We start from the raw sequence: 20,660 nt of genomic DNA, 5'->3' as shown, positions 1-20,660 counted from the left end.
TAAAGCACATTCCAGTGATAGGTTAGAGAGATAAACAAGGTCAAAAATTAAATTTTTAAATATATTTGCAGTAGAATTCTTATATGTGGCGTACAAAATACGCCAGCGCGTGTAGTTAAAGGTTAAAAAAGGGGGTTGAAACTAGTTAGAGTGCATTTGGCGCTCTATGAACTAAATAAATTAGTCTTGTGTATTTTTATAAATATTTATTTACTAATAACAAAATTGTTTTCTATTACTTCCATTTAGCACGCCTATGAGTTAATGTCACATTCAAGTTATGTCAAACAATTCCGAAGCACTGTTGCCAAAGTTTCGCAGACCTTACGGAAAAAGGTATGATACTATCTCCCGAAGTTATATTGATGACGCGCTACTGTATGCTCTTAATACATTATCAAGAACTCTCCAATATAATAACACCAAACTAGAACAATAACAGAAAATATTACTAAACAGATTTTATCTAGGTGCAAAGCTAGAACAAATGTTCAAAATGACCTCTTTTAAATGTGACAGAATAATTTTATATTCACCATTGGCGCGCGTACGGGTAATGGTCTGAACTTTTTTTAAAGAAATAACGAGTACGCCACTGAGATATGTCAAATTAAAAATCATTTTTGAACTCCTCGTTCAATTTACGACAAAAAATCTTTCTGCCTTTTTCTCATATGAGGCGCCGTTTTTATACAAAAAGATAAAAGATTTTAACGCTTACAAATTATTCGAGGTAGTTTCCAAATGCATAGAAACTTACTTCAAATACTTTGTAAACGTTAAGATGTTTTATTTTTTTGCATAAAAACGGCGCCTGATATGAAAAATAGGCTGGAACTATGTTTTGTCGTAAATTGAACGAGGAATTCAAAAATGATTTTTAATTTGACATGTCTCAGTGACGTACTATTTTTTTCTTTAATAAAATTCAGACTATTACCTATACGCGCGCCAATGCTGAATATAAAATTATTCTGTCAGCTTTAAAGGAGGTAATTGTGAACATTTGTTGTAGCTTTGTACCTAGTTAAAATCTTTTTAGTAATATTTTCTGTTATTGTTCTAGTTTGGTATTATTATATTGGAGAGTTCTTGATAATGTATTAAGAAATGAAAAATATCCGCGAAGATGTTTTATTTTTGCATAAAAACGGTGCACCATATGAAAAAAAAGACAACAAAGGTTCTTTATCATAAATTAAATGTGGAATACAAAAATAATTTTTAATTTGAAATATCTCAGTGGCGTACTGTTTTTTTCTTTAAAAAAATTCAGACCATTACCCGTAGGCGCGCCAATGATGAACAAAAAATTGTTATTTGTATGTCAAAAAATGCGCAATAACTACCTTTTAAAACCGACCAAATTTAATTTTCATAGCTCAGCCGGTCTTAATGCAATAAATAAAATGGCAGTTTGAAATAAAAACTTAAACACCCCGTATCCGAATCCCGGAAATGAAGCATTTGCGGACATACGATTATAGAGCAAATTTTCATTATTCTTTCGTGTAGTTTAGTTTTCAATCCTTAAAGTTTTTCATACTTATTTACTAACACCCTGTATAAACCGCAAACCGGTTGAATCGAAGAGGGTGAGCTCCGAGCGGCGAACACCAACGTATCCACTATGTGGAGCTGCTACAACGAGCATGCAGCACCCTCGTATGGATACGTACGTTCAGGGCCGCGCCAAGGCTTTCAAGCGCCCCGGGGCAAGTAATTTTAGGCGCCCCTTTCCTCCTTCCCTTGTAAGTAGTTTTTTGTAGCTTACTGAATCGTTATACGGTATACCTACAAACTATTTTTTTATGTTCTAGGAAAGTATCATCATCATAATCTAACCGTTATCGTCCACTGTTGAACATAGGCCTCCTCTAAGTTTCTCCATGTCTCCCTATCTTGAGCTATCAGCTTTTCAGTTCTCGGCAGTTCTCTTTACATCGTCACTCCAGCGCGTTGGTGGTCGATCTCTGCTTCGTTAACCGATTGTCCACCCGCGGTCTCATATTCCAATAATCTTTTAGTCTAGCCGTTGTTCGGTGTTCTTGCCACGACCTGCACATCTCCACTTCTTTTTTGCTACATGTTCTACTATGTCTTTGATTTTTGTTCTTTGTCTGATATTATTTGGTATTCTGTCTCCTTGTGATTGTTAGCATGGTCCTCTGAGTAACCTTTTTTTTTCTGCTCTTAGATTTTCAGCAGCAGGAAAGTAATATATAGTAGAACGTCGATAATCCGGACGTCAAAAATCCGGGCCGTCAATAATCCGGATTTGTATCTAGCAAAAATATCTGATTCTTTTAAAATAAATTAAGAACTTCGCTGCGAAAAACGAACCTCTACCGCAGTTCAAAAATATTTTACACATTTTTTTAAAAGCCCAATAGTGTCTAATGTTTTTACTGTAATACACATGGTGCTATTATAAATTAATTACAATACAGTGTTTAAACATAAAAAAATATTTTGATTAATTTCACCTCTAGACACTTTACTGTACAAGAGAAAACATAAAATTTTAAAACGTTTGTTTTACTTTAATGTGTATACTGGCCTTTTTTGAGGTAATTTCGATAATCCGGATAATTTGATAATCCGGATGGGGTCCGGTCCCAATTAATCCGGATTATTGACGTTCTACTGTACTAATAAGTTATTATGAATAATATAAATATTTACAAAAAACAACGATTATATTCTCAGAGAACAAATGAATATATAATTATTATTATAGTCCATTTGCTTACTTTTCTTGTTCCGTATTTTAAAGAACCGCTTGGACTGATATGAAATTTGGCATACCCATAGTTAATTTATAACAAAGAAAAAAATTGATATTGCGTTGTCGGGGATGAAAAAATACACGATAAAATTAAGTCCGGAAGTGGATAAACTGACTAACTCTAAGCAACTTTTGTTCCATATACAGTTTTTTCACTAAGTCAATATTTTTCGAGTTATTTTCGAGTGAATATGTTTATTTTTCAACTTAAAAACCATGGTTTTAAACGGTTTTTCACAAATAACACAAAAAGTGTGTATTTTATTGAAAAAAATGTTCTTAGCAAAAATATAGCTTATAAATTTTTTTTTAAAAACTTGTGCACGCATGAAGTCAGTAGATCTAGTAGAGGAAGAGTTGTAGCTCGAGAAAAGTGGGTTCTTATTCGTCAAATTCCAAATCGAACATTTCAACGTGAAATAACGCAAAAATGAAGCACTTTTCGGGCAAAACTCGTTATAACTTTTTAAAGTCTTTACAAAAAGCTTTGTTATTGTTTTTTCAAAAAGTTTCTAGCAGCAAAAGTAAACCAGTAACGCTGAAAAAAAGTTGGTCTTTTTTTTTTGGTAAAAAAACATCGTAAAAATCTCCGCTTAATTAGCATCCCAAATTAAATTAATCGTTACAGCTTTACAATTTACTTCACTTTGTATATTTATATGATCTGGAAGGTTCACCATTTCAAAGTGCTTATTTTTGAAAAAAATTGGTTTTAAATAAAAAAAAATAATTTGAAATTTTGAAAGAAATGCCTTTTTTTGAAAACTTTTCCTAAGAATCTATTTTCGATAAAATACTTACTTTTTGAGTTATTTGCGAAAAACCGTCTAAAAACGTGTTTTTTTGTTGAAAAATGAACAGATTCACTCGTAAATAACTCGAAAAGTAGATATTGACTTAAGTAATATAAAAACTTTATAGACCAGATTAACTTTATAGTTATATACAATTCGTCAGTTTATCCACTTCCGGACTTATTTTTAACGTATATTTTTTCACCCCGTGAAGGGGTGGTACTCCCCTAGGGCAAAATCCCACGTCGACACAATAACATTTTCTTTTTTGACATTATAGCTGTGTGTATGCCAAATTTCATGTTAATCCAAGCTGTTCTTTAAAATCCGGAGGTTTTGCAATATTTTACCGTGAGTGAATGGACTAATAGTTCAGATTAATGAGAGAAATAACGGTTCGTACACTTATGGGATCAAAGTAATAATAACTGCTATTTTTATATCTACCTGCGATTGGTAAATTTTCAATTTTACAAGATAATAAAATATTACTAATATTTCTGGTAATTTCGGTATTGTCAATTTTTTTTTTCAGCACCTGCAGGCGCCTTTTTAGATCGGCGCCGGGGAGCACCGCCCCTCTCCGTCCTTATAGATGGCGCGGCCCTGCGTACGTTTACATACCATCATTGCTTTTTAAAATTGCATATCATGGTACGTTTTGACAGATGCATAAACTGCCGTGATAAACCTGGTATCCCATGACGCATGAGGGAGCATATTATTTTTTCCTTACTGCATATTTCAAACAACACGAAGGGACGTATACATACGTGGCTGCTCCGTGCTCAATGTAGCTGCTCAAATGGATACGGCAGGCGCTCCCCTACATATATATATATATATATATGAAAATTACTAAGTTCTCGGGAAGAACCGCGTTGAGAATTTATAACTCGACGTTTCGGCACCCTTTTTGGAGCCATTATCAAGAGGGGTATGGTTCCGTTCGAGTTCGGGGTCTCAATCTGCCTACTCCCCTCACTCGTGACGTACCAGTAGTGTCTTGTTCTCTAGGAGAACGGTCAAGCGGCACTGAGGTCTCAATCTGCCTACTCCTCAGTGTCGAGTGACGACCTGTCTTCGCCTGTGTAGCTCCTTTTATACTCTCAGTGCGCGCGGGAACTGTATGCGCGGGAGAGGCCTGAGTGGGATCGACTGACGTGGGGATTCGCCGAAGCAGCGGTCGCCATGTTGTCGGCAGTCTTTTGGCGTCATCGCGTGTGTTTAGGCTGTGAGGGCGTTTTTCAATTTCGATGGCTTCACGGATGATTCTCGATTTTAAGGAGCGGACAGGGGCGATGGTTTTTGCTTTCTCGAAATCTATTTGGTGACCTGTCTGAATATGATGTTGGGCAAGGGCTGAAGTAGTGTCGGAATGTTTTACAGATATGGAATGTTCGTAGATACGGTTTTGGATTCGTCGGTTTGTCTGTCCTATGTATGTCCGTGGGCAACTGGAACAAGGTATCTCGTAGACACCATGGTCTTCATTGGGGATTTGGTCTTTTACGGATCTGACAAGATTGCACAACTTGGAGTGAGTAGTGAAGACGGTTTTGATATTTAGAGGGGTAAGAATTCTACTAATCTTGTCAGTGACACCTTTGATAAAAGGTAGAAAGATTTTGGGTTGATCGGCCGCTTGACCGTTCTCCTAGAGAACAAGACACTACTGGTACGTCACGAGTGAGGGGAGTAGGCAGATTGAGACCCCGAACTCGAACGGAACCATACCCCTCTTGATAATGGCTCCAAAAAGGGTGCCGAAACGTCGAGTTATAAATTCTCAACGCGGTTCTTCCCGAGAACTTAGTAATTTTCATTTACCTGACCGCGGAAATCTTTCCGAACATATATATATATATATATATATATATATATATATATATATATATATATATATATATATATATATATAAATCGCAACCGGTTGAATCGAACAGGGTGAGCGCCGAGCGGCGAGCACCAACGTATCCACTATGTGGAGCTGCTACGGAGCACCCACGTATGAATACGTACCTTAAGGCAGGCCGCACATCAAAGAAACATGAAACGTGAAACATTAAACGTGAAACATTAAACGTGAAACATGAAACAAATAAATTGTAAAAAAAGTAACCGTTTCATGTGATACGCTAATCGATAAAACAAAAATAAAATTTGTATAGTCGTAAATGGATAGTGACGTGATTGCGCGCGAGAAATTTGGTAGAGGAGTCAGTTCGAAATGGATATTTGAACCGGGCACACCGTGTTAACGTCAAACTCACAGAAGCCACACCTTACCGGCATGAACTAGCTATTATCGCTGTGTGAAGCCAATTGAATGGTTTACAATTTGTTCCGTGACTATTGAAGAATATCCGTGATAAATTTCACTTCATAATTTTGGATTTTTAAAGTGAAAAGCCCATGGAATGGATACCCAGAATTGCGACGCAGCTGATGACCGGTATGTGGTGGAAGTTTCTGTTCTTTTTTGAAGTCCAATGTTATTCTCTAGTTGAAGTTCCCGATGAGATGTCTGGTTTAGTTCCCGCTTTTGTCCTGTTTCCCATTGAGATGATATTCTGAAGCCCTTTCCTTTGTCGTCGTCATTAATTGAATGTCTACCCCGCCCACTTGTTGATTGACGATTGACACATGGAAATTTTTGGTTTAGTGTGGTGTGACAAGATGTTTTTTTTTTAAAGGTACTTTACATTTTTGTTCCTAAAAGTGATTAAATTCCAAGTGAATATTGAGAATTGCAGTTGGTAAAATTTTTTAATATTTTTATAGAGATTGCTTTCGATATGGTAAAAATTTTGAAGTTAAGAAAATGTTAAATATCTAAATATCCTTTGTTCTATTTTGTTATTACAGTTATCAGAATATTTTTTTAAAAATAAATCCCTAACAGTATGTAAATTAAATAATATGTAGTGACATTTGACAGCTACATGACTTTGAAATATGTAGGTCAAATCTTGTTTTGAAATACACTGCTTAATAAAGTTTAAATATTTTTTGTATTATAAAAATCATATAAGGTTATAATTTTTTTATTGTCATTCCCATGGTAAAATCTTAAAGTTTGTATTTCCTGTTTGAGAATATGTTTTTCTAAATAATAAAAATAAAGTTTTGAGGTTTTAATAAATATTTTAGCAATGTACCTATTTTATTTCTGTAACCCTTTGGACAATTATTAATCAGATTTCTAATAAAACTGAAATTGAGTTTTAGTAAAAAAGAAAAGCGAAAATGGCATAGAAGCCAAGGATGAAGTTAAAAGTTGCCCAATTAGACCCAAAAGAGTAATCTCACATGAATGTCACCCCAATTGGTACCTGTAAGTACGAAAATATGTCCAGTAAGTACCCAATATTGAATCGGAGAATTTTATTCCAAACGGCGTCTTTTTTAAATACTAGGAAGGTCCTCAATTCTCTGTAAGTATCCTTTGTTTATTTGATAATAGTAGTTAGTTCTTCTAAAACCCTTCCATTCCTTAAAACGATTTCACGACCTGCTCCCCGAATAACCAACTGATGCGCCGTTCTCAAAAGAAGGTTTGAGTATCTGTTCCTTCTTCTTTAGCCCCATTTCGACCCCCAGTATCCATGTAGTTAATTTTCTCCCTGACCCCATCAGAGCCGGCATTTAAAACGCTTCAATGTTTACCTTGATAAAGGTCATCATATTATGGATAATTATTACTATAACATTTATGATTTTTAAACGCTTTTATTTAGTTCAATAGTTTGCGTCAAATCTTTAGACGTTAATTTGAGTGCCTTTTCTCCAATGCAAATTAATGAAAATTTGCAGACATATGCATTCGCGGGAACAATACACGAATAATCAATAAAAAAAATTTTATGTTTATTAATTGTTTAAATAAAAAAAAAACGATTTTAATGGAAAATGCTTAAATTCTATTGTTTTTTACAATGTAAAAACTTGAAACTTTTACGGATTGTAGCTAATGATATGAACTATACATAATATCACTTTTTACGTTAATTGTTTACGTTATGCTTCATAAATAAACAATAAAGTTTCAAATTTTTTGCCGATTCCGACTACTTTTCATGTTAGTATATCATATGTTTTATACATATTTTAAGAAACATGACGATATATTTTAATGTTTAAAAAAGTAAAAAATAAAAAAATATGAAAAAATTTTTTTTAAGAAACGCTTTCCTTTAGTCACGAGTGAATAAAATTAAAAATATTATAAAAAAAATCAACCAAAAAGCAAAAAATAAAAAAATTGAAAAAATCTAACACATTCGTTAAAGTAAAGCGTGGGGCGAAAACCGTTCATTCGATGAAGACGCGCCACTCTTTGACGAATGTGTTACATTTTTTTCAATTTTTTTATTTTTTACTTTTTGGTTGATTTTTTTTTATAATATTTTTAATTTTAGTCACTCGTAACTAAAGAAAAGCGTTTCTTAAAAAAATTTTTTTCATATTCTTTTATTCTAATAGCTTCTTATAAGAAAAACTGATATCATCAAAGATAATATTATAGAATATAAGTAGAAATAGAATATAATTATTTAAAATAGTCCAACACAGGTTAGGGCAGAATAAAAAAAAAGTTAAAGATGAATTTATTTATTTAAAAAAAAAATTTTACCCTTATAAAAACATAAACTTTAACAACTTCTAGATTTCATTACAAAATAACAACAATCAACAATATTCTTAAGCAGCCACTTCAGCTTTCTTTGGGCAGCAGACTCCAGAATATCTGAAAAATATATTAAGTTAGTATAATTTATAATTTAAAAAAAATAGTAAAATCCTTTACAAAAGGTTTATTTCATTAAAAATCCCTAAAAGGGCTACATTACAGAACGTTTTGGAACTAAAAAGTTCATCATCAGTGCTGTTAACAGGTTTTTGACATGCTTAAGCCACCAAAATATCTGGGTGACAAAACCATATAAATATATAATTATAATAATTTTTTTATATTAAATTGAAAATTATGCTTAAAATATTCCTATATATAACATCATGCATCACAGTACTCCCCACTTAGGGATGGGAAAAACCTACCGGTTTAAACCTAAAACCGGTTTTTTTACTTCGGTTAAATAATCGGTTTTAAATAATCGGTTTTTCGGTTGTTTTTTTGACCCGGTTTTTTCATTTTAAAGTAATAACCGGTGAAAAACCGGATAAGTTACCTCTGGGAAACTAATGAATTGAGAGAAAAAATGGAGAAGTTCTTTTATATATTATGGGGTTCATTTAATCCACTATCATATATTTACAGAGAAACGTCTATAAACTGAAATAAAAGCATCTATAAATTAGATAGCTAGTACCTATATAAAAGGTATTATTCTTCAAACCTAGTATTGACTGGAGAATAAACAAGGATTTTATTAGTATAGATCGACTGTCTTTTCATCAGTGTGCCAAAATTGTAGATTATTGTAAATATAGAGCACAAAGATCATAGTAATTATTAGCAAAAATATATTAGAAGGCCTAGTCTACGACAACAAAATCCCAGTAGAAAGAATGATGAACTACAGCTACCTCGGCACTATAATGAATAAAGAATGGAATAACAACCAGGATAAGAGTGTTATTAAGAAAACTAGATTCACCTTCAACCGGATAAGGGCCTCCTTCAAGAGCCACAACCTCGCTTTTGGTATAAAAAGAAGAATGTGGCGATGCTACGTCTTTTCTGTCATTTTTTACGGTATTTAATCATGGATATTGAACGGAGATATGTACAGAAAATTTGAAGTATTTGAGATATTGCTATGTATATCAAAAAATACTTAAGATTTCTTGAACTGATGAGTCGTAAATGAGAAGATCCTCAGAAGAATGAAGAATAACCGAGCCCACCATCAAATCTCGAAAGATAAATTTCGAACACATTATGAGAAATGAATTCATCCATGAGATTATGCTCTGATATAAGCCATCCTGAACCCTTTACATATTGATTAATTATCTTGGTATTGATGTATTCTTCCAATAGTATCGATATCGATAACATTGATATCGATTCTAATGGAGTATTGCAAACTACAGTGCATATAAATATAACTACTGGGTATTGGCTATTGATTAAAAAAAAACCGAACACCGGTTATTGGAATAACCGGTTTTTGTGGCCCGTAAGTAAAAAAAACCGGTATAAACAAAAACCGGTGTTTTGTCAATAACCCCCACCCCTACTCCCCACAACACGTGGGTTGCCTGTCCTGAGGTTAGGTTCTCACATTACGGACAGTTCTACAACTGGTTGCTATAATACTCGCTACAATACCACAATGCTTAGAACAATATAGGTATTAAAAAAAATTAAAGTAACTAAAATAACTTACTCTTTTTGCATAACACAGGAGAAGGTCTTGTATACTTCGAAATCAGCCAATTGTGGGAATACTTGAGGGCAATCTTTAATGAGAGAGCAAACACCTTCTTTGCCTTCGGGAGTTTTTGGACAAGTTTCAGTGGCAGCAATTTTTAATGAATCATCACCAAGTTTTAATTCACCTATAAGGAAGAAATATGATCAGTCGAATGTATGAGTAAGATATATTATAGATATCCCAAACCCTTTTTTCAGTGCGTCACAGATTAACGAATTCTTTCTAACGCATTACAGTTGGAAGTGACAGGCAAAAAAACGTATCTCTGTGATTATTATGCATTGAACTTAGAAAATTATGTATTCCTTGACGGGTATTTGCATATTAAAACGACTTATATGTACCTACTTGTAGATGTATAATTGGTTGGCGATTATAATACTCTAACTAAATAGATATAGTCGGTTCACTAAACTCAGACACAACTGGCTAGTGATTTAAGTAGGTAATTTTTTTGTTTTTGGCCAATTTTGCCAAAATTAGCAAAATTACTAACTATCTAGTAATTATTAACTATTTAGTAATTATTTTTTGCCAATTTTACCAAATTGGCAAAATTACTTACTAAAATCACTAGCCAGTTGTGTCTGAGTTTAGCGAACCGACTATAACTAGTCAATGATAAGAATGAAGATTATTTGACACAAAAGTAACAGATTGTGACAGTATTTTTACAAGATCATATGGTAAAATCATAGAGGTATATATTAACATAGAGGGAGCCTACCTTCCGCGCTTCCTGACGACAAGATCTCAGGGGACTGGTTTGCTGCATCTCCTTCTAACACATTGTATCGAGAATCTATAATGACATTCAGTGTGAACATAGTCACGGAAGAGGAGGACAACTGTAGCAGCTTTACTATGCGTAAGAGTGAAACAGCACTAATCCAAATAAAAAAGATGGTGTCGTCACTTCGCTCTGAATGACACTCTCTCTAGGGTAAAATGACAATTGTAGGTAATTTCTAGGTTAGTACTTTGCACCGACGTAAATATAAATTATTTTATGTCATTGGTATATTCGGACACTGTATAGTGAAATTTGATTTTATATTTATTATTTTTACATTAAAATATTTTAAATATTAATATTCTGCTAAATATTTGTATAAATATTGATGTTTATATAAATATAAATATTCTGACAACTGTCAGTGTCAGATTTAACTAAACTGTCATGTAATGATTTGCGACATTCTTAGAATCCTATATGACGTCAAAATTAATGACACAGTGAAGAAAGGGTTTGGGATCCACTTTGTTATACGTGTTTATATTAAATATTTAATATCTAATATTAAATGATTTCAAGAAATTCTATTGTTTCTTTGAGCAGTATTCGTTTTTCCGATTGGTAGGTTGCTAACCTTGCCAATCAAACCTTTAGGTCGGGAAGGTCATGCACTGACGCTGTATTTATAATGAGGCAAGTTCAAGAGAAATCGTTGGAATACAACAAACCGGCATATTTAGGTTTCGAGGACCTTAAGAAAGCATTTGACAGGGTCACATTAAAGGACGTTATCCACTTGTTATACTCGAAAGAGGTACCTCTGGGAACAATTAAAACGATAGAAAACATCTACCAGAACAACACAATAAAGGTAAAAGTGGAAGATGAACTAACTGACCCAATTGAAGCCGGCAATGGGATAAGACAGGGGGAGTCCTTTATTGTTTAACCTGATCATGGACGAAATAATAAAAAAGTAAGAACTAAAAAAGGATACCAAATGGGAGAAAAACAACTTAAAATAATCTGCTATGCAGACGATGCAATACTAATCTCTCAAAGTGAAGATAATTTACAACGTATGCTGCACCAATTCAACATAATCGCCAGAAAAATTAACATGTTAATTTGCTCAAAAAAGACAAAATGCATGGTTATAACAGCAGATCCAATAAGATGTAAATTGGAGCTAAAAGGTCAGATAATAGAACAAGTGATGGAGTTTAAATACCTAGGCATCACACTATCTAGCTACGGAAGACTCGAAACAGAAGTGGAAGATCAAGTGAATAGAGCAAATAGAGCCGCAGGTTGCCTGAATGACACAATATAGAGAAATAAAAATATCGGAAAAGAAATGAAAGGCAGAATTTACAAAACAGTCATCAGACCAATAATGACATAAGCGGCAGAAACACGACCCGACACAGGGAGGACAAAAATATTGCTCGAAACAGCGGAGATGAAAACGCTTCGAAAAATCGATGGTAAGACTCTTTGGGACAGAGCTAGAAGTACAGATATACGACGGGGATGCAAGGTGGATAACATTAATAACTGGGTAAGGAACAGAAGAATAGAATGGAATGACCACATAAGCCGAATGACAACAAATAGGGTAGTCAGGACAGCGAGAGACGGTTCCCCAATAGGAAGACGATCAGTGGGAAGACCACGAAAACGATGGAACGACAACTTACTATAGGCACATTGAAAACACAGACAGAGTCATGTCTATGGTTCATTCCATTTCAAATCATTCAATTTTGGAGCAAAAAAAATTTTGGACCTCCGATTTGCCTGAAAATTGGTATATAGCTTCTGCGGGACGTAAAGATAAGATATTTAAGGTCAAAAAATCTTCTTCTTTTTTTCTCAAAATGTTTTTTTTTGCGATTTTACAGTGATTTGGTGTTTATTTATACAAATTTGCAATTTCTATCGTAAAGTATCAATGGAAAACATAATATTTTAATAGAAGGGACTCAAAAATGTCATTATATGGCTTTATAACAAGTTACTTTGATTCAAAACAAGCTTTTGATCAAATTTTATGGTGTGGAAAACGTTAAAATACCGTTTTTTTACATTTTTCTCCATTCCCAAAATACATCATAATCGATTTGGCTGAAAATTTGCCCACAGATAGACAAAACATAGGACTTTAAGTGGTGAGAAGGATTTGAATTATATTACAATACCAAAAAAGTTACATGCAATATTACATGCAATATAGTCAAAAATATAGGCGTCTACTGTAAGTAAAATTAACTCGAAAATATCGACCTCACGACAAAAATTGTTAAAAAGAAATTGTTACAATTGTAAATACGATTTATTTGGAATAATTTCAGTTCCTACCATTTTTGTCGAAAAGTTAAAAATGGCGGAGAAATTGAGCAAAACAGGTTTTCCTTTAAAATCAAGATGACGGCTAACGTAACGGAGGAATTCATTCGTGATTTTAAATTTAGACTACTATTGACTCCCCTAAAGATCAGGAAAATAAAATTTCTGGCAGCTCGGCATTCAAGGTCAAATGCTATCCCGACTGGACTAATATATACTTTTGGGTTTGATATTACTGCATGTAACTTTTTTGGTATTATAATATAATTCAAATCCTTCTAACCGCTTAAAGTCCTATCTTTTGGCTATCTGTGGGCAAATTTTCAGCCAAATCAATGATGATGTATTTTGGGAATGGAGAAAAATGTAAAAAACGGTATTTAAACGTTTTTACACTATAAAATTTGATTAAAAACTTGTTTTGATTCAAAATAACTTGTTATAATGCCATATAGTGACATTTTTGAGTCCTTTCTATTAAAATATTATGTTTTTCATTGATACTTTAAGACAGAAAATGCAAATTTGTTTAAATAAACACAAAATCACTGTAAAATCGCATAAAATAACATTTTGAGAAAAAAAGAAGAAGAAGATTTTTTGACCTTAAATATCTTATTTTTACGTCCCGCAGAAGCTATATACCAATTTTCAGACAAATCGGAGATCCAAAATTTTTTGCCTGAGTAATTTTACATGGAATGTAACCTATACAAAAAGAAGAAGAAGAAGAAGAAGAAGAAAAAGAAATTCTAAACTGTCAATAAATTCCTAATATTCCTCTCACATGTCCAGCGTTTATTTCTTTCCTTGTTTGTTCCATGGAACTAAACTAATCGTTTTTAGATTTCTACATTAGGATTTGTTAACGTATTCTGTCTTGTCCATTTTCTACATACAACGATATCCTGTAAATTGTTTGATTGTAATGACTTCACACTTTATTCCCACATATTCATGTATGCTGTCATTTTTTACCCTCTATTTCTGCTCCCCTTAGGGAGATCTTGGAACCCGAATTTAATTGAGAATTATAAAGTAGATAGTAACGACGACTCAATTCTGGGTATCAGGTGACACCGTTGATGGAAATATTGTAGGTGACACCAAGGTTCCTCTAGTATTCGGTCGGCAAAAGGGGTGATGCAGTGAGTGACATCGATTCCCTAGTTTCTCGTGGGACTAGGGTATTACCTACATATTCTTCTTCTTGCAAAGCCTATCCATTTCGGATATTGGTTTCTCTGAAAATACTTGTGGTTTTTATGTTGAACCAGGTACAATTATTTTATGTATAAATATTTTTCTGCCAGGAAATCCTTTGCCTTTCTGGTCCTAGTTTTCCTTCTACTTTTCCCTGTAAGATTAGTTGCACCAGTCCATATCTGACGATAGGAGTAGTTCACCTCCCGATATGACGCCATACGCTCTGAGGTAATCAAAGCCATACAATCATCAAAAGATGGCAGAGCGACTGGTCCTCATGAAATTCCAACTGAAATATACAAGCTTATAAATGATAGCAATGTTTTAGAGGCTATAACTTCGTTTTCAATACAATTTATACCAGCGGACAACTAACTAATGGTTGGTCTAATTCACTGTTTATAGCTCTACCTAAGAATACAACAGCAAAAACCTGTGCTGATTATATAACCATCAATTTGTTAAACCATTTATTGAAAATTTTTCTGAAGGTAATATTGGTCGTATCTACAATAAATGCGACGAATACCTGGATGACACACAGTTTGGTTTCCGTGACGGGTTTGGAACGAGAGAGGCACTGTTTGGAATGAACGTACTTGCTCAAAGATGTCGAGATATATCTGTATACATATACTGTTGTTTTGTTGAGTTCCAAAAGGCATTTGGTTATGTTAATCACTCTATATTGATCGAAGCTCTAAAAGACATTGGCTTGGACGGCAGAGATGTTCGAATAATTGCAAATTTATATTGGAATCAAACAACATCAGTAGGTGGTGTGGAATCACAGGCTCTTAATATTAAAAGAGGAGTACGGCAGGGATGCATCTTGTCACCCCTGCTTTTCAACGTTTACTCCGAAAGAATTTTCAGAAAAGCACTTTCTGAAAACAAAAAGGAATACTTGTGAACGGTGAAGTCATCAATGATTTGCGATATGCGGATACTCCCAGCTTCTACTCAAGAAGACCTGCAAACACTACTTGATAGTTGTAGGGAGGCAGGTCTGGATCTAAACATACGGAAAACCAAAATACTCGTAACAAGTAAATAACAGCATATAAAACCTTCTATATATGTAAATAATACCAAACTTGAACAAGTTGATAAAATCTTTTACCTTGGACAGCAATTAAATTGTAACGCAGAAAGTCACGGCGAAATTAGATCTAGGATAGAGCAGGCTAGAGCCGCTTTTAGAAGGATGTCCAAGGTGTTATGTAACAGAGGCCTAAAATTGGCATTGAGGATCCGCCTACTTCGTTGCTACGTGTTTTCGGTCCTGGACTGTGAATAAAATGGATCTAAATCGCCTTGAGGCTTTCGAAATGTGGTGCTATAGAAGAATTTTAAAAGTTTCCTGGGTGGAGAAGATTCGAAACTCCACAATACTAGAACGTCTCAGCAAGACTACTGAGATCATAAAAAGCATCAAGCAGAGAAAGCTGGAGTATTTCGGACATGTAATGAGAGGTCCCAAATATAGGTTGCTATAAAATATCATGCAAGGAAAAATAGCAGGCAAACGCAGTCCAGGACGAAGAAGAACCTCATGGTTGAAGAACTTGCGAGATTGGTATGGTATAGATACAAGCATGCTATTTAGGGTGCAGTGAATAAAACTAAGATAGCTATGATGGTGACCAACGTTCTGAAAGGACATGGTACATGAAGAAAAAGTCCATATCTCTCGCTGTTCCGCACGATGTGACCGAGGTATTCGTTTTTGGCTGTTTTTATTGTGGTTAACAACTCTTTTCCTTTTGGTAATGTAAATAAAACATCCTGATTAAAAACGTGGTCGGTATAAGATACCTTCAGGATTCGATGATAAAGCCACATTTCGACAGCCTTCATTTTCTTGCAGGTGGTGTCTGTAAGAGTCCACGGCTCAACACCGCACAACAGTGTAGGAAAAGTATAACATCGTAGTAATGAGTTTTATGGGTATCAATAAAGCATGACATTTGAATGGCTTAGCCATTTTTTGAAATGCAGACCTTGCTTTTTCTATCCTACATTTGATTTCTAGGGAATGGTCCCAATTTTCATTGACGTTTGTACCAAGGTAGATGTACAATATTTGTATTTGTATTTGTACATTAACATATTATTTTTTTAATTCCTATCTAATAAGCGAAAGTTTTATTAAACGTTATTTTCTTCACAAGGCCAAATAAGACAGATCGGACAATAAACTCAACAAATTGGATTGATTGGTTTCTTTCATATCTTGGCACTTATTACATAAAAAATATTTTACTATAATATCTTTATTAAGAATAGTAGTCTTAACAGTAAAAAAGTGTCTTTACGAACATATAATAATAGATATAATTGATAATAAGGTAAGAATCTAAAATTACGTTGTAACGTAAGTGATATTCAAGGAGGCCCTATCTATAAGTAGAGCTTAGCTAAGCTGGAGCTTAAGATCTGTTGGTGCAACGATGCATAAGTAATGTTTAGAAATTTAAAATCTTACCTGATGGCACGGTTAAAGTTTTCTTTTCACTTAAAGCGGCCGACAACCATTTTAAAGAGTCTTCTAGTGTGGCGTTTTTAGATGTTTCAGTCGGTGTTGGTAGTGGTGTTGGTTTATGTGTTGCTGCATAACAAAAAAAAAAGATTTAAAATATATCTACAATAGCCTAGGTTTAAATATTAATGTCTAAATTTAAAATGTCTTATCTTATACAGTGATGAGCGCGCTAATAACCGGCAAAATAATGCAAAAAATGGAAAACATAATACATTGTGAAATAAAAAGAGATGAAACTAGTAGAGGTGGAAATTATCGATATAAACATAAACGTATACATTAATATTACATTACATAATTTCCCACTATTAGACGTCTGTGACAGAAGTATTTTATAAAATTTTCCTGTCACAGTGACAGTTGACATAATCCTTGGATACATCTAAAGGTGGGAAACTATGTAAGATAATGTTATTTTTTACGTTTATATCGATAATTTCCACCTCTACTAGTTTCATCTCTTTTTACTTCACAATGTATTATGGTTTCCATCTTTTGCGTTATTTTGCCGGTTATTAGCGCGTTCGGCACTGTATGCAAAGTCGTATATCTTATATATTTATCTACAAAGTTTGGCATATTGTTCTAGGTGTTACAGTGGAACCCGCTTATTGGAATAGCCTTCATACCAAGCAAAAGTATTCCTATAACCGGGATATTCTAATACCTGATCATCGGTGACTAGTAGAAACGCTTCGGGACCTCAAATTTCTATTCCTTAAATTGGGATATTCCTACAACCGCTATTCTAATAAGCGGGTCGACTGTATTTCTGTACTAGATTCATTTTTAATTAGATTATTGAATTTGACATTTTTTTAATGAATTAAACGGTTCACAAATGTCACTTTTTTTTAAACCAACGTTTTATCTAAGACTAGTTAAACGCATGTCCAGTTAATACGGCATAACTCGCATTAAATGGTTGAATGTATAGGTTTATACAAAAATATGCATAGCTAGATGGAGAAAGTTTAAACGGTTAATGTTTGACTGTTGATTGAAAAATGACGAATAGATATAGTATCGGAACCTAACAATGGCCAACAAGATATCCACAAATACGCATTTCTGGCTTTTTCGTCTTTATCAATAGTTCCGATGAAGTCGTCGAGTAGTCTAGACGTGAAGTAGACATCACAAGAAAAGAAGAGTCTTGAAAACAAACGACATTCTGTCTAACGGAAGAAGAACCATTCAACATGGTTAAGTACAGAGAAAGAAATTCGAGCGAAAACCTCAACGATACCAGAGAGAGGGCCGGGAGGGGCCTAGCCAAGTTCTGACAAGAAATAGATTTCAAGTTCTAAGTAACATTACAACGGAACAAACGAAACAAAAAGGGTAAGGATCCCACCAATTGACCTAACAAAGTAATGTGGACAACACTCAGAGTTTGTCAAGAACATCAGAGATTCAGGAAAAAGTAGTGAAAAGTGATGAAAGTCGTACCAGTCATGGTCGGTACTAGGTGGGCGCTCACAACGTGGCGCTTACCCTCGCTTCATAGTATGTATCGCTCGTACCATAGTATCGATCGCCAGGTAAAATAGGCGAGGATACGATACGATGGTCTGCGTTATGAACGTAGATTTTATTTTAAAATGATCAATAGATTACAAAATATTAGAGTTGAAAGATGACTCTTTCAATGCTGTAACTGCTACAGAATACTGAGGTGCATAAAATATCTATGAATTTGTTACAAAAGGACTATCCTCAGATCAAAGGACAACAAAACAAAGTAAAATACTGCAACTGTGCAAAAGATCATACAGCAAACTATACTAAATTTACCATCAAGATGCAGTAGAAATAAACAAACCTAGATACATTAAATGCTACTAGGAGCACTCCCGAATCATAGTTTACAATGTATAAATTTTGGAAATCATGATTTGGGATTTACAATGTATATACATTGTAAATTATGATTCGGGAGCGCTCCTAGTATTTAACGTGTCTTGGATTGCTTATTTCTACTGCAGCTTGATTGTAAGTTTAGGATAGTCTGTAAGAAACACACCGAACATTTGGACAATTAAATACCCAAGAATAATACGAATCAACCAGTTCCAAAACCGGTATTGCCATCGCATTCATCAGTCTCCAGAACAGCTAATCCTGGAGTATCATATACACAAACTGCAAAAGAATAAAAAATACAAGAAGGTAGAGCTTAGCCAAGTTCTTTTGCAGTATCATCAAGAATTACAGACGACTGGGCCGAAATCAAAGAAAAGTCAACTTAGAGAAGATACTTCAACCTCTGGAAGTTATGAAAGGGGAACTACTTCAAGCCATGTTATTAGCAGAGAAAGACACGGTTTCTTCGTAAAATATGAAGAACTCTACAATGCCATTCAAACGACTGAAGATTATGGCACTATAATTAAGGAACTAATGCAGATCAGCATAGCTTAGCTAAGACTAACGGCAACTATAATGTCATAGGAAGAAGAGACACACTACAATACAGAGGAGTTCCAATTTATATCAAAAACACCTTGGAGTGAAATCAGGTAGTATTAAGCATATAACGGATTGAAAAATTGAAAAATTGAAAATTTCTTTCTATTTGCAGGAGAGAATCTGAAGAAACTGTGGTTCTAGCAGGAGATTTCAACGTTTACATACGCCATATAGGTACCCGGGGATATATGGACACGAGATATATGACGGAGAAAAACTTTGTGGCGTTCTTTAAGATAATGTGCGCCATATAAACCAACAAAAATCAGCCCAAATCCAAGAGTAAAAGTCTCAAAATCGACCTATTTATTACAAAGTAAATAACAACGGACGGCGTGAGGATATATTTTACAACCAGCTTCGATCACAATCAAATGATTTCTGTACCAGTTACAGAAATCATAACATCAAGAGTAGACCTACTCAAAATGGAACCAGTGAATTCGATCCCAAAGAAGAACTGGAAAGCAAAATATTAGAGATTACAATTATTAGAATTCAACACGTGATGGAAAATAATATCCCAAACGGAAATACTAACAATCTTCTTCTTCTTTGTGTGCCGTCCATGTTTTCAAGCGTTGGCTAGCGTCGTATTAGCAAGATGATGGAGAAAATAATGGCGTGCATATATATACATCGGGTGAACAACAAGGATATAGAAGTGGAAGATCATGTAACGATGTAGTTTTTGTGATAAGGCAAATAGCGGAGAAATCATTAGAATATAACAAACCAGCCTTTTTCTGTTTCATAGACCTAGAGAAAGCGTTTGATAGAATCCAATTAAAAGATGTGATACACCTACTATATGACAAAAATGTACCACTGGATATCATAAAACTGATAGAAAATATATATGTAAGAAATAAAATAGAAATGAAAGTCAATGGAATAATAACAGAACCCATAGAAACAAACACAGGAATCAGGCAAGGAGATTCACTAAGCCGTCTACTGTTTAACGTAATGTTGGATGCAATAATAAAACAAGTGAAGAAAAAAAGAGGGTACAAAATGGGCAATAGAGAGATAAAAATACTCTGTTACGCTGATGACACCGTGTCAGTAGCAGAGTGCGAAGACGACCTACAAAGATTATTGCACGTGTTCAACAATAACACAAAAGAAATGAATAGGAAAATATCAGCCCAATAAACAAAAACTTAGTAATTTCCAAAGAACCAATAAGATGCAAATTGGAGTTAGACAATCAAATTATACAACAAGTAATGACTTTCAAATATCTGGGAATTAATCTATCAGCAGACAACAATATCGAAGAAGAGGTAAAATACCAAATAATTAAAGCCAGTAGAACGGCCGGATGCATAAACGACACAATTTGGAAAAACAAACACCTAAG

The 20,660-nt window shown here is 34.1% G+C and overlaps 1 protein-coding gene across 1 annotated transcript in view; it reads right to left on the bottom strand.

Moving 5' to 3' along the window:
• Positions 1 to 8,180: 8,180 nt before the first annotated feature.
• Positions 8,181 to 20,660, bottom strand: part of LOC114328537 (inter-alpha-trypsin inhibitor heavy chain H3) — a 90,632-nt gene continuing 78,152 nt past the window's right edge. The window contains exons 13-15 of the mRNA XM_050653668.1: positions 16,766 to 16,888; positions 9,939 to 10,110; positions 8,181 to 8,332 (exon numbers count right to left, since the gene is read on the bottom strand). Coding sequence (XP_050509625.1) covers positions 8,287 to 8,332; positions 9,939 to 10,110; positions 16,766 to 16,888 — 341 coding nt within the window. The 3' untranslated portion in view covers positions 8,181 to 8,286. The remainder of the gene's footprint in view (positions 8,333 to 9,938; positions 10,111 to 16,765; positions 16,889 to 20,660) is intronic.

Source organism: Diabrotica virgifera, chromosome 6 (assembly GCF_917563875.1).
Source record: "Diabrotica virgifera virgifera chromosome 6, PGI_DIABVI_V3a".
Lineage (NCBI taxonomy): Eukaryota > Metazoa > Arthropoda > Insecta > Coleoptera > Chrysomelidae > Diabrotica > Diabrotica virgifera.
Note: the sequence above shows the minus strand (reverse complement) of the source record. Positions and strands in the feature narration are given on the sequence as shown.